At 42.6% G+C, this 15,342-nt stretch overlaps 1 protein-coding gene across 4 annotated transcripts in view; it reads right to left on the reverse strand.

Annotated features, from left to right (window-relative positions):
* The window catches only part of mon2 (MON2 homolog, regulator of endosome-to-Golgi trafficking), a 52,726-nt gene that overhangs the window by 28,004 nt on the left and 9,380 nt on the right, over window positions 1-15,342 (reverse strand). For all 4 annotated transcript variants that reach the window (XM_012867518.3, XM_012867504.3, XM_012867510.3 and 1 more), the window contains exons 2-9: window positions 14,061-14,124; window positions 11,657-11,784; window positions 6,483-6,614; window positions 5,221-5,350; window positions 4,835-4,932; window positions 4,426-4,551; window positions 4,096-4,290; window positions 3,041-3,165 (exon numbers count right to left, since the gene is read on the reverse strand). In XM_012867518.3, coding sequence (XP_012722972.2) covers window positions 3,041-3,165; window positions 4,096-4,290; window positions 4,426-4,551; window positions 4,835-4,932; window positions 5,221-5,350; window positions 6,483-6,614; window positions 11,657-11,784; window positions 14,061-14,124 — 998 coding nt within the window. The remainder of the gene's footprint in view (window positions 1-3,040; window positions 3,166-4,095; window positions 4,291-4,425; window positions 4,552-4,834; window positions 4,933-5,220; window positions 5,351-6,482; window positions 6,615-11,656; window positions 11,785-14,060; window positions 14,125-15,342) is intronic.

Genomic DNA, 15,342 nt, shown 5'->3' on the forward strand with positions numbered 1-15,342 from the left:
AATTAACAGTATTTCCTCACAACCCTGTCCTGTCTGATCATTTTTTAATAACATTTGAGTTTAATCTAACTGAATTCTCCACCCCCAAAGAGGGTTCCATTATAGTAGATTTTTATCGGATAATGCTGTATCAAAACTTAAAGAGTCTGTCCCCTTCTTAATATCCTCAGTATTGCAGAAATGCCCTGTAGATGGCAGCATTGCTGTTTCTTCCCATTCACAAATCGATACCTTTGCTAACAATGTGACTTCCTCATTGCGTTCTGCATTAGACAATGTAGCTCCCTTGAAAAAGAAGGTGATTATTCACAGGAAGCTGGCTCCTTGGTTTAATTCAGAGCTGCGTTCCTTGAAGCGCAATGTTAGGAAATTGGAGAGAAAATGGCGCTCTACACACCAAGAGGAATCCTACTTAATCTGGAGGGACAGACTATTGTTGTATAACAAGACCCTCTGCAGAGTTAGAGCAGCATATTTTTCATCATTAATTGAAGAGAATAAAAATAATCCTAGATTTCTCTTTAGTACAGTTGCCAAACTTACCCAGAGCCACAGCTCTGTTGATCCATCCATTCCCTTAGCTCTCAGTAGTAATGATTTTATGGGATTCTTCATAAATAAAATTGATGCCATTAAAAATAAAATAATTGGCATCCTCCCAAACATGATTACCTCGTCCTCAGTAAGTGAGGCAGCATTGGAGGAATCTTTAGAATCTGTGCAGTGTCTGAACTGTTTAGAAGCAGTAGAGCTTTCTGAGCTATCTAAAATTTTAGCTTCATCTAAACCTTCTACCTGTATGTTAGACCCAATCCCAACCAAGTTGTTTAAGGAGATATTCCCTTTGATCAGTGGCACTATTTTAGACATGATTAATCTATCCTTAGTAAATGGATATGTACCACAGGTTTTGAAAGTAGCTGTTATTAAACCTTTACTTAAGAAACCTTCTCTTGATCAAGATGAGTTAGTAAATTACAGACCTATATCTAATCTTCTTTTCTTATCTAAAATTCTTGAGAAAGTAGTTGCTAATCAACTTTGTGAACATTTACAAAGTAATGACCTACTTGAGGAGTTTCAGTCAGGCTTCAGAGCTCATCATAGCACTGAAACAGCTCTGGTGAAGGTCACTAATGATATTCTCATGGCCTCAGATAATGGACTTGTGTCTATACTTGTCCTGTTAGATCTCAGTGCTGCGTTTGATACAGTTGATCACAATATTCTCCTACAAAGACTTGAACATACTGTAGGGATTAAGGGGAAAGCATTAGGCTGGTTTAAATCTTATCTGTCAGACAGATTCCAATTTGTTCATGTTAATAATAAATCTTCCTCAAACTCTAGGGTCACTTGTGGAGTACCACAGGGTTCAGTCCTTGGACCAATTCTATTTACTATATATATATGCTTCCGATAGGCAAAATTATCAGACAGCATGGGATTAATTTCCACTGTTATGCTGATGATACTCAGCTATATTTATCCATAAATCCTGATGAATCCAATCAATTACTTCGACTGCAGTCATGTCTTGATGACATCAAAAGCTGGATGACTTTAAATTTCCTGCATCTAAATTCTGACAAGACCGAAGTTTTAATCTTTGGGCCAGAGTCCTCAAAAAATAAACTTCTTAACCAATCACTTAATCTGGGTGGCATTAAACTGGCCTCTGGTAATAAAGTAAAAAATCTTGGTGTTATTTTTGACCAAGACATGTCATTTAAATCCCATATTAAACAGGTTTCCAGAGTTTCCTTTTTTCACCTCCGGAATATCGCCAAAATTAGAAACATTCTGTCCAGGAGTGATGCTGAAAAACTGGTCCATGCATTTGTTACTTCAAGGCTGGACTATTGTAATTCTTTACTATCAGGAATTCCACAAAATGCAGTTCAAAGCCTTCAGCTGATCCAAAATGCTGCAGCAAGAGTTCTGATGAAAATCAACAAGAGGGATCATATTTCTCCAATTTTAGCTTCCCTTCATTGGCTTCCTGTTAAATCAAGAATAGAATTTAAAATTCTTCTTCTAACGTATAAAGCCCTTAATAATCAAGCTCCATCATATATCAGAGCTCTGATTACCCCGTATGTTCCTAACAGAGCACTTCGCTCTCAGACCGCAGGTCTGCTGGTGGTTCCTAGAGTCTCTAAAAGTAGAATGGGAGGCAGATCCTTTAGCTATCAGGCTCCTCTCCTGTGGAACCAACTCCCAGTTTTGGTCCGTGAGGCAGACACCCTGTCTACTTTTAAGACTAATCTTAAAACTTTTCTTTTTGACAAAAATTATAACTAGTGACTCATGTTACTCTCAGCCACCTTTATAGTTTTACTGCTATAGGCTTAGGTTACTGGAGTATATCAGGATCTAATTTTCTCACTATATTGAGTTCTACTGTTCTTCAATTATGCATTATGTGTTGTCATTTCTGCTTTAACTTTCTGTTCTCTCTCTTTTCTCTTCATAGTAGGTACACCTGGTCTGGCGTTCTGTTAACTGTGACATCATCCAGAGAAGACGGCTCACCCGCTACTACCATCTAATGTAGAACAGATTACTAGATCAATGTGTGCTTCTGTGCTTTTTTGTCTCTCTTGTTGTGTCTGTTCTGTCTTCTGTAACCCCAGTCGGTCGAGGCAGATGACCGTTCATACTGAGCCCGGTTCTGCCGGAGGTTTTTTTTCCCGTTAATGGGTGGTTTTTCTTCCCACTGTCGCTTCATGCTTGCTCAGTATGAGGGATTGCAGCAAAGCCATGTACAATGCAGATGACTCTTCCTGTGGCTCTACGGTTCCCCAGGAGTGAATGCTGCTTGTCGGGACTTTGATGCAATCAACTGGTTTCCTTATATAGGACATTTTTGACCAATCTGTATAATCTGACCCAATCTGTATAATATGATTGAACTTGACTTTGTAAAGTGCCTTGAGATGACATGTTTCATGATTTGGCGCTATATAAATAAAATTGAATTGAATTGAATTGAATTGAATAAGGGACAGGTTGTATCTAAATGAAAGTGGGTGCGTACCATAATAAATGTGGCTGCACACACAGCCTATGGACCGATTCCACAGCCACCGCTCTGAGCCACTGAGGCTTTTCCCCATCAAGGAACTTCACCAGCAGAGACAAGAAGATCTCACATTCAGTCACCTGGAAAACAGGAAAAAAAAGAACACAGAAAGGAACATTTTACATATCCTCAAAGACCTCAAGGGGTCTAAATCCCCTGAATAAAAACTTCAATTCATCTACTTCACTGAGGTTCACAACCTGGACACACGATAATGGTCCAAAGTTTACATTCACTCATCGGTATGATTGCTCCATTCATTTTGAGCTTTTATTGGTGAACTGTCCTTTTTCAAGGCAGACAGACAATACAACACACAAAGTTAATGAACAGACAACCAGCACTGTATGTGGATTCACATTTCTATGAACAGCCTACTTTTTAATCGTTGAGGTTGTTTTTTGTATTAGTATCCAGATCCAAAAATATTTGGACCTTGATTAGGGCTGGATAACAACTCAATAACAATATATATCGATCAATAGTCGTATATCGATTATAGAAAAAAAAGATCAATAAAAAGTTCAACAGAATAAGTTTTCCTTCCTTTTGCATTCTAGCCTATCATGTAGGTTAATAATACAGTCATTACATCCTCCCAACCAATCAAACAGACCCAGTAACGCTTTGTCAACAAGCTCCACCCCTTTTAAAGAGTTCAGAGCGCACTGTTCTATTTTTCTTTTTAAAAAACTTGCAGTTTTGGTAAACATTTGGTTGAATAAAGGGTTGAGTTTGAATTCAGTGTTTCTTTGTGTTCTGTATCTAAAAATAGGTCGATAAGCAACAGCATAAAATGCCCAGGGCTGCACTTAAAATATATGTTTTGAATGTGTTGTTAATTATTGATATCGATCAATATGATTTCTATTTTATCAATGTGCATTTTTTCTATTTCGTCCAGCCCTAACCTTGATAATGGTTCAGATCCGAACCGTGAAGTGCATACGCATTATAATCATGAAAATCCTTTTTTTTGTTAGTAAGCAGACTAGAGACCGGCCTCTTACCAGTAAGCTGTAGAAGTGTTTAATGAGGACCGAAACCACTCGCAGGAGCCTCATGCAAATAGGAAAATAGGGTTTCTCCACAGGCGCTGGTGGCGTGGTGCTGCTGGTGCCCTGCCTGAACTTTATGTTGGGCGAGAAGAGCTTGATGACAAGAGGGCACACTCTTTCCTTCAGCAGGAAGCTGAACTCCTGGTGCTGGGTGCCAGACAAAGAGAGACCGAGGACATTGAAGTGAACGAGTTCAGCGCCGGGGACGAACAAGCAGAAAACCACCATCTGTTTTCACAGAGCGGCCTGATCTTTATTCAACAGAGAGAGAGCGCGTAGCACCTGTAGGAATACGCCAGGGAAGTCGTTCAGGACCGACTCCAGCAGCTCCAGGCCAAACGTGCGGGTCATTTCCGTCATGCCCACTAGCCAGTAGGGGGCGTCGGCGTTCACCAACTGGCACAGGTCCTGCGGGCAGAAGCATGCAGTACAATGGAGAGTTGTAGGCGTTAGCAGAAACAGTGCCCTGACAGAGAGGATAGAGATCCTCACACAGAGGGCCAGTGTGGCTGAACAACAGGAGACAAGCGCCTATTGAACAACTCCTTACCACAGTCCAGAGGTTTAAACCAAACAGAATTAGGGTGAGAAAACTCAAAACATTTTGACTTCCTTCTTTGGATTACAGATAAATCTCCAAAACCAAAGAGGGAGAGCTGTGTGGTGGGCTACTGCCCCCTGGTGGACTAACCTGAAACAGCATGTACGCGTCCTTGGCACTGGGTCTCAGCGTACTAACAGACCGCCGGTTTGTGTTTCCTTGGACAGGAGGGGGCTGCTCCACAATGCCTTTAGCACAGATCCACAACATGTTTAGAAAGTTTAAGCCACACAATGACTGAACAGCACCGAATACATTGTCGTTTTTTTTTTTTTGGCTACATCAATTGCACTTGTACGTCCTTTTAGATCCAAGCAGTAAAAAAAATGTAACTTTGACCTGAAATGTTGTACAACCGTAACACTCCCAGATAAATACCGCACAACTCTTTAAAAACAACAACAACAAAGGCTTATCCCGAGAAAAGCTCTGAGAGCGCATCTTCTGTTTCAAAGTGCCTGTTTCATAACCCGGACCTTTAAATCGCTCGTCTTCCGCCACCATCCTCTCGAAGACGACGGTGACGACCTGTCGGACGGTGGCCGCCGCTGTGTTGTTGGTGATGTTGTCCTTGGTGAAGTGGAGACGAAAGCACAACACGATGGCCTGTGCAACAACAACAACAGAAAACTCTGAAGAGAAACGGAAAAAAAGGTGCGTCCGCAGACGAGCATAGATGCACACGTACGGTGCTAGCCATATTTATTGGTACTTCTGGTAAAAAAAAAAAGTAACATCTATTAATCTTGATGGATTTAAAAGAGCAAACCTTTAATTTGAGAACTTTCACTGAATGAGGGAGAAAAAAACCCTATTAAGAAATAACTAAATATTTTTCTCTTGTGCTTTAGGTCATTATTTCATGCACTCTGACAAGTTTTCAAAGAATATTGGGAAGCAAACAGCTCCACATCATTATAGCTCCTCCACTGTACCCAACAGAGGGCGTGAGGGGCTTTTCCTACCAAACCAAAACGGGACTGAACCCAAGCCCCGCCCCCTTGTTGCCCTCCCATTTAACCCTCCCAGTTAAAGTCCAGGACACTTTCCTTAACCTGCAGACAGACACGTTTGTAATGGTGGGACAGCATGTCTTAATTGTTGCTATAAAGACTTTATAACCCCAACATGCTACTTTTAAATTCTCCTGAATAGACGCTGTGTACCTTAATCATTCTCGTTTTAAATGCTGTTTCGGGGGTTTCACTCCATACAAACTCCGATCAACTTAGAAAGTTAACTACTACTCAAAGGGGGATTGTTAGGGGTGCTACTAAGTGAACTAAGACTTTCCTCTGTGTTGCCCTGGCGGCCTCAGGAACAGACAATGGCTGGTCCCTCTGAATAAACGGACTCAAATCAAAAGGTGTGACTTCTCTCAAAATGCCACTGTGCTACCAAGCTAATACAATAAAGGAGCAATTATTTTCAAACGTTTCTACACATCTTTAGCAGGGCTGCCAATAAGTGCGGCCAGCTCGGTAAATACGCGAATGGATTTAAACTCTATGCGTACACTGGACTCAGAACCTTTATGTAATTAGGGGCAAGGCCCAAAAAACTCAAAAAGCAAAATGTGATAAACTAGTCTTCAACGTAGTTTTGTCCACTGATGAGTTAGTAGGAAGAAGTGAGGTTTATATTCATCAGAAAAGACAAGTCAGCACATGTTACCAGTGGTGTAACAGTAGGACATTTAAAAAAAGCTCACGGCGCTGTGATTGTGTTGCCCTTTTACCTTGGAAAGCACTTCATCATGAACCACAGTGTTGGTGGTTAGCAGGACCAGGACAGTCTGTAGCAGCTTCAGCTCCTCCAGGCCGTTCTCCATCAGCTGCCACAACATGTTGATAATGTTCCCCGCTGCAGCCTGTTACACACACACACAACACAACAACCAGAGCAAAGGTTCAGCTCCGCTCCGAACTCCGCATGCACGTCAGCGTTATGCCTCGGGGGGGTCCGGCCGTGTTTGGCGCTCCGAGACGTGAGCAGAGACAACAGTGGGAGCAGCTGGCTGTGGCTTCCCGATGGTAGCGGCCAACACCAGATTTAGCCGTCTGTACAGGCTGATGCTGACATAAAGCGACACGCCGCGTCCTTTTATCTGAAACGCAATCTCTTTAGAAGTTTATCTAAAATGTCTTCAGATTCAATTGCGACCTCAAAATGCAAAATGCCAAAGGCAGAAATTAACAGCTTGACGCTAGAAATGTCCCTCAGAGATCTGCTTCAGGCCATCTCCACTTGATCGGCATGTCAAACGTTAAGAAAATCTGTTTTTCTTTTTTTAAGTCCTTTCGATAAAAAAATAAAAAAATAAAGCAAACTAAGTCCAACCAGTGGTATATAAAGATACGGACCAAATTTGATCCACTGTTGTTTTAGTTCCATTTAAAAAAAGAATCATAAAAAACATGCGTCGATGCATAAGTGAAAACTTGTTTATTTTTAGTGGGAATGAAACTAGAAGCACATTAGCTTCAGATCATTCCCATTTGACCACTACATCTGCACCTGCCATCCTTTTACAGTATACCCGTATCTTTATTTTCAGTGAAATACGGCTGCTTCTTAAATCTGCCTGCAGACTTAAACCTTTTTTTCTCCAGATGGCACGTTGTCATTCCAGCGATGACAGCCTTCTCCTCTGATTCCTCTTTGGACAAAACACCTTTGTTACCTGGAGGCTGATGTCTCCAGATGATGATGCCAACGACGGCAGCTGATGCTGACGCTGCTGCCTCAGTCTTGTACCACCAGATGCCCTTTTTGTCGCTGTCATTAGGAGTTTATTCAGAGCATCCGCTGCCCAGTAACAGGGTCTTTTTTTTTTGGTTAAGATATTTTATCCGTCTCCCATTCTTCCGGTACGAATGTCACCACCTCCAAATGTCAAAGTAACAATAAATCGTCTCTTGAGTGGCATCTTTTCCTTCAGATGTCGTTCGGCTTTGTCCCGAGTGGCCCTGGGCGCCGAGACGCTGAGACTCCCAATTTATAAAGTGGGGAGGTGTGGAGGAAAGGAAAGCTGTTTTGCAGACGTTTCAGTTCGCTCACGGCTACATTATTAAAACGGCCTCTCAAAGATAAAATGACGGCCTGAAGGAAAAACAAACATCGACATTTGCAGTTTATCAGAGAAAACCTTGGATTTTAATAAGTCCCAGCAAAGAGGATGTGGAAGGCGTTGCTGGGATGGGAGGCAACACGGTGGGGATAAGATGACTCCAAAGTTAACTAGTTAAGAACCTGTTTCAATTAAAGTGTCAATTCAGATTAAAAATTAAAAAAGCAGCTTTGAGTTTCACAGATGCACTGGTTTTACTCCTTTGTTTGTATAATACTCTGTGGTTTGAAATAAAAAAACAAAATAGAAAAAAGAATTGCACAAGGTTCTGACAAAACGGAAAAATATACTTTACCATTCATACTCAGGGTTAATCAGAAAAACTTTATCCTTAATACAAATGACTGCATGGAAACGGGCGCCTCAACGGTGCTTTGCAATAGTCTTCACAGACCTGCCACCATTAGTCCACGACGTTTACTGGGATTTCTGCAAAGTTGTGCCTAATCGTGAGGTGGAAGGAAAATTAGTTTTAAAGGGGTTTCAAAGACTGCAGAAAAACAAAAAAATGTTAAGTGTGCTGTGAAAAAGTCCCACAGCACCAGATCCAGTGTGCGATTAGGTTTCTGTATAGAACAGCAGTCTGCAAACTGTAGCTCCACAGCAACGTGTGGCTCTGCAGGATTCTGATGATTTGGGGGGAAACTGGTACAGAAGTGAGTGGCGTTCTGTCTGTGTGTTTATGACAACACGACACTAACAGTGCGACACAAACGACACGTTTCTACCCCCGATCACGACATACGGAGTGTTTTGTTCTAATTCAAGTTCTCCAACCATAAACCAAACTTCAGCTGTCATTTCTTTTGTAAAAGGGGTCCAGAAGGTTCGTCAGATCTAGAAAAGGTAGAGTTAGTGGGAGTGGAGGCAGAAACGGCTCTCTGCGTTGTAAAGGCCTCAAAGGTTTTGTTGGAGAACATCAGCCAACAACCGGCATCATTAAGTCCAGGGAACACAGCGGGGTTACGGCACGGAGCGATATCCCAGCTTTAAACTCCTCACAGAGCTCTGTTCAGTCAATCATATGAAAACGGTCATAATATAGCACACCTGCAAACCTATCAAGACAAGGCTGTCTGCTAAAGCCACCGGGCCAAAGGAGAAGAGCATCAATCAGCGGAGCTGGCAGGAGTCCCGGGGTAACTCAGCTTCAGCAATCCTAAGCATCTATTGTCTACAATTAGTCAAGTACTCAAAACATCAGACCTTTACTGCATGGAAGGGTGGCAAGAAGAAAAGCCACTGTCGGAAGAAAGCCAAAAGGAGACCCAATAAACGTTTGCCACAGGAGAAATGTGGGATAAAACAAATATGTGGAAGCAGGGTCCCTGGTCTGATGAGAAGATGATTGAACTTTTGGTCTTCATGCAAAATGTAAGCCTGGCCTAAACCAGCAGCCCCACTGAAGCATGGCGGTGGCAGCATCATGCTGCGGGAACGCTTTGCTTCAGCAGGACACTGAACACACACCCAGAGCTACAATGGAGGGGTTTAGATCAAACACGCCTGAGTGTACGAGTGGTCAAGTCAAAAAAGTCCAGACCTACATCTAAAGGAGACAAGAAAAAAGACTAAATGATGTTCACTGGGGTTCTCCAGTTTTCGTAGAAAAATGGACCGCAAATCCAGTCCACAGATGCACAAAATACGGGAAGACAGACAGTCCAGTCCAAAATTAATCAAGTCCATAAAATACTAAGTTTTAAAGTCCTCTTTTATTTCACCAACATGCTTCTTTCAACCAAGAGTAGCATTGATGTTTTGGAGTCACTGCCTGAATCTGGTTAGGCGTGATGCCGCGGAGGCCATCACCCCAAAGTTTAAAATTAAATCTTCAAAACAGCGGCGGAAACTTTCAAAAAAAAAAAAAAAAAATCTGGTGGCAGATAAAAAGATTTCAGAATTATTTTCCCCAGGTTACAGATGACGGTATCAATAATTCAACGTGCCTTTTTTAATAAAAAGCTGTTGTGTTTCCTAAACGTATAGCCGGCTCCTTCTATAAAGTTTATTTTTAGACCGCTGTGATCACAACACTCATGACGCAAAGTCGATTATGAAGGGAAGGAAACCATATGGCGTGCGTATCGTTTGTAAATCCTAACCAAAGACTGTAAAATGACAAAAACAGAGTAAAGTTCATTACTCTGTGCATAGCTTCATCCGTTTCTAAATAACTACCTAATGAAATCGTATTATAAAGATGGGTGTGTGGTGTCTTCCACCAAAGCAGAAAGCTTTGGGGCCCGTTTCAGACTAATTCAATCAGTGGCTCGTATCAAAACGTAGCCAGCATGAGGGGCCCTCAGGAAGCTCAATAACAGCCTCCAGCTGTATGAACAGGCCAGCTGTGACGCTTAGGGCGCCAGCCTGGAAGGAGCAGAACGGCTTAGAAGACAGCTCACTTATTTAAAGACCTGAACCCTCTTCACCCATCAGATAAGCCTAGTCTGAACTTCAATTTCATTTTAAAACTTATTAAAGACCTCCCCCCCTCTCCCAAGATGGTTACCTTACTCCACGTACATCCAATTTTTTTTTTTTTTTAAACTGTGCCACATGTGAAGCTAAAGCTGCTCGTAGATTCTCTCAGCCAGTGGTTTCCTCAATTACACGGAGAATAATTCACTAGCAAATTAAGAAGCGGTGAGTGGCTACATGTGAGACAATATACTATGCTGCTGTTGATGAGCTGCATGGATTTAATCGCCGCTAATAATAATTCATCTATATGAGAGCGTTACGGATGTTTTATTTTTGTCGATATTCGAGGCTTAACGTAGAAGTATCCTTAAAAACATTTTTATTGTCAAAGATAAAGGAAATTCTGCTCCCAAACACAGCACAGGACCTTGGCTCCAGCCTCCCTGAAACATTAGATTTACACACAACCATAGGACAAATTTTATATAAAAGCACTTCTAAGCTATATTTATATGACAGTAGCTCAAAGATGATTGGACTGAAAGGAGATAATAAAGCTGATTCTTGTCTTGAACAATTTTAGATTTAAAATTACACGGCAAGCTAAATATGAGTTCAGAGACGGGGTTAATCTGTAACGCCACATAGTTTGAAATTGTCCTTTTTAATCGCTTAATTCATTTACATTTTTAAGATCCAGCGCTTCCTGTGGGAGGAGGCGAGGCAATGAGAATAAAATTAACGACTTTTAAAAACAAAATGAGTAAAGTTTGAATCTTCAAATACTGACGAAGTGATGACTAGATTTATGGGGATCCGAATTGTTGGAAAGCTTGGAAACTCTGAAAATGACTGAGTTATGAACGTAGTTCACTGTAACCGTTAAACACGTTCTATAGGTCTTCATCTTTTCTAGAACATCATTATAACTCATATAAAGACAAAGGAGAGAGTGCTTACTGCAAATCCAACTTTATCTTGTTGAGATTTTAAACGGTGGAGGAATGGCAGAAATGTATCATGTGTTCACTCCATGTTAATGTAAAATATAAAACAAATAGTTATTTAAAACAAACTGATTGCATTAACTCATCTGATTTAATTCAACTTTGTGCTCCTAAAAGCAGTAATGAAAACAACATCTTGATCATTTGAGTTGGTTTACTCACTAAAATAGCTTAAAATGAGGAGCTTTTTGAATCAGAGGAAAACTTAATGAGACGCTACAGGAGGTTTTTTTCGGTTTTTAATCGTTTTAGTTTTTTTTTGCTGAGTTTAGTTATTGATGCACTTCCACGTTTGTTCACACGCGGCTTACATCGGCCAGTGGAGCCCTTGTAAAAGCTCTCCGTCCTTACCTCAGACACTACCTCATGAGACATGAGTCTCTGAATGGCAGCCAGACACAGCTGGGTGATCTTCGGCTCCTTGGTGCCGCAGCCCATCAGAAAGGGTTGCACCACCTCTGAGCTGTTCTCCTTCAGAGCTGTGGGAAAAACACATGGCGAGGAAATCAGCAACGTCCGGCTACGACAGAAGGGTGCGGGCTGTGGGATTTATTCTGGAAAACGTCATTTAGTCAATTAAAATACATAAATTCACAGGAAGACAAAGCGCCTATTGTCAAACTTGAAATGCGCACAGAAACCGGCTGGAAAACCAGAATCCCGGCGGTTTTCAGCTTGATCGGCGATTAGCCGGTTACCAGCTCACCTTTACAGCAACATTTCTCAGTGTGGAGGTGGGTTTACTGGGTGGAGAACCTCAACGTTACCCATTCTCCGCATCGGTGAAGCACAGAGACCAGAGAAGCTATTCAACAGTAAAGAGCATTTGCGTCTAGTCCATTCAGGCTGCAGGAGAGAGCAAACCTTTAAGCAGCTAACAGGAAGGCGGAGCAGGGAGCAGAAGAACGTGCTTTTTAAATCGCTACGAATGACTAGAAATCTAGAAAAAACACATTTTTAATGCTTGTATTTAGGACTTCACCATATATGAGCAACATGTCAATCATCGCAATATCATTGTGCGCGATATTTACATCGCAAAAGACCGTCTGAGAGAAATCATTGCTGGTCAATATATTCCAAGGAGGTATGAGATCGGCCCAAATTTCTGGCCCCGTGTATCGGTACTTGAAACTTAAAATGGATACATGTCATGCTTTAGCTTACAAACAGCTGTCTGCTGAATTTTAACTATCAAATCGAAGGCATCGTTCTTTAAATCCACAGTAAAGTAATGGGAACCTAAGAGGCGCAGCTGAACATCAGCGAGCCACGGCTGCACCGGCTGCACTTACAGCAGGGCGGCTATATTCGACAGTGGGACTCAGAAAATGTTCGCTGCGCTTCATGCCAGGGAACAATAAGAGCTGCACTTGTTTAGGAATGCGCTGAAACAATGTGCCGTTCATCAGGGCTGGGCGTGGATCGACGAGGAAGAGGAGTTACCTCGCAATTAGGCGAGACTGTAACCCCGCCCACGCGGCTCTGCAAAAACTGTCTGAGAGAACGTTACTTTGGTGCAATCTGAGTGGCTCATGGATCTAGAAAAGCTTCATGTAGTCCATTTAGCATCCACGAGTCCAGTGAAAAGGCAGACTAGGAAACACTTTGTTTGACACACAGTGACCTCAATGTTTCAAAATCCCCTGCAGTCCTCACAATGGTAAGAGTTTGCACATAAATATTGCTTGTATTTGACGTATTGTGCAGCTCTAGGAGTCGTTCTATCCGGCTGATCGTGAATTGTTACCAACCCGGATCATGAAGCTAAATGCTTGTGTACGGGCTCTGTTAGTTTCCCTGAGGCACGATCACACTGGAAAAGGGTTAGGGGCCTTCAAAACCTGAACCAGGAACAAAGCCTCTTTGCCTGTAGTCTCCAGGCCTCTGAAGAAGAGCGAGTTAGCCCTTAGTGCCAGCGATGTGTTAAAAATGGTTAGTGTGAGCACAAAGTAGCCTCTAGAAACGAAGCGGTGGCTTTAAGCCTTGTTGAGGGTCCGATTCTGTTGGTAAGGAGGAACAAGCTGCTTCAGGAGACGTTGAAGTAGGGGACTTCCACGGGCAATGCACACTGAGACGGGTGATAGCGAGTAACGATGCCAACCTCGCCGATCGTGCTAAGCCACTGAAGACCACTGTAAGCATTTTGCCTCGTTTTGAAACCTTCACCATCAACACGGTATAAAGAATTGCCGACAGACTACAGGGAGGCCGCTTTAGGCCTCTTTATAGATGCCAGAAATGCATTAATGGATGTAATAAATCGAGAGTTTTGTCCTCTTAAATATTACGTTGAACACAGCTGTTATTTCTGGATGCAGAAAAAAAAAAAAGTGATTATCTTGTCAGAAGGTGCACATTACATTTAGGCGTTCCAACAAACCTGGACTGTAAAGGAGAAAAGGCGTCGTTCTTTATCGTTAAAGGTTTTCTTAGCGGATGCATCGCTGCAGCTGACAGCGCTACACTCACAGTTGGTCCGTAAATCTGGACCAAGGCAACGTGACCTGTTGGTCAGGCGTCAAATACTTACAGGCTGCACTTCTGTTTAGCTTAATATGACAAATTCTCCTTGCATTAGTCTTTTGGAGATGTTGCCATTCATTTGTAGCTATTTATCTTCTTTAATAAACATTAATTTAGTAAATAAAGGCCCATTACTGAAGAATCCCCAGCCCACAATCATCAGCGAAACCTAATTTTCACATTAGAAAAGCAGGACATGCACCCTCACCTTCCATTTATTGCCACTCACCTGCCAGTATGTCTGTGTTCCTGGCTGCTATGGTTTTAATTTTCACGATGCCCGACTCTGCAGCCTAGAGGAAAACAGAGAGACAGAGAGAGAGTTGGTAAATACAGGCTACCCAGACGAGGCCTCGGCGTCTGTCAGGTAGGAACAGGAAACAGGGGACTGTCAGGAAGGTGGACGGACACGACGGAGAGGTGAGACGGAGAGAAAACGTGAGTCGCTGTGGGCAAAAACCAGAATGACGGCTTTGAAGTAAAGAAGTCCTTATCTTTACGCAGCAGCCGATGTGCAACGTTGCAGTCGGGGTTTTTGTCCAACCTCTTTAGGTAGCATCCTCCCTTCATCTTAAGAGCGTTCATCTTTGTCAAAGCACAAGTCTCAATGTGTTTTATTAGGATTTTATGTCACAGTTTACAATGAAAGGGGAAAAAAATGACAGTTCTTCCAACATCTTAAAGAATAAAAGCTGTGTAATGCGTTTTATTCAGTCCACCTCAGCAGGAACGTCCTTCCAACCACCTTTCACAGCAACCCCAGCTGCACGTCTTTCTGTAAAAGCGCAGTCGGAAGTGGGTGGAGAGAGACTGTGAGGATTAATTGTGACGTTTTGTCCCGTTTTCTTAAATGGAAGTGCGGATGTTTGGCTTGTTTGATGTAAACCTCTCACTTTTAGCTCTGGCCGTTGTCCTACAGGAGGACGCCTCTCTGCTCCAGGCTGAAGCCTTGCCAGCCTCTAACAGGGTTCTGCTGTATTCTCTGTGTTTAGCTCCCTCCATCTTCCCTCCATCTCTAACCAGCTGCCCTGTGCCTGCTGAAGAAAGGCCTCCCCACAGCATGACGCTTCCCCTACCATGGGGGATGCTGTTTTCAGGCTAATGTGAGGTGATGGTTTTTGTGCTCACAAAGCAGCACTTTAAATGTCGGCGAAAAAGTCACATTTTTGTCTCATCTGACAAAAGCGCCTTCGGTCATGTTTGCTGCAAACAGCAAAAGAGACTACGGCTCAAAAACGGCTTTCGTCTCGTCGCTCTTGTGTTTAGGGCAGATCTGTGGAGCGCATGGCTGACAGCTCTCCTTGCAATCCTTCTTCCACCTGAGCAGTGGAACTTGCGGCTCCTCCACATCTGCATCCATGACCGCCTTCTGTGATCCATGGTCTGGATGATGAGCTCTTAAAAAGAAGCCTCTAAACCAGGGCTGGCCGTCCGGCTCGGCACCAGCGGCACCGCGAAGAGCCGCACAACAAGATGTCCGCACATTTGTAAGAACACAGACCAGAACATTT

Source organism: Fundulus heteroclitus, unplaced genomic scaffold, assembly GCF_011125445.2.
Source record: "Fundulus heteroclitus isolate FHET01 unplaced genomic scaffold, MU-UCD_Fhet_4.1 scaffold_52, whole genome shotgun sequence".
Classification (NCBI taxonomy): Eukaryota; Metazoa; Chordata; class Actinopteri; order Cyprinodontiformes; family Fundulidae; genus Fundulus; species Fundulus heteroclitus.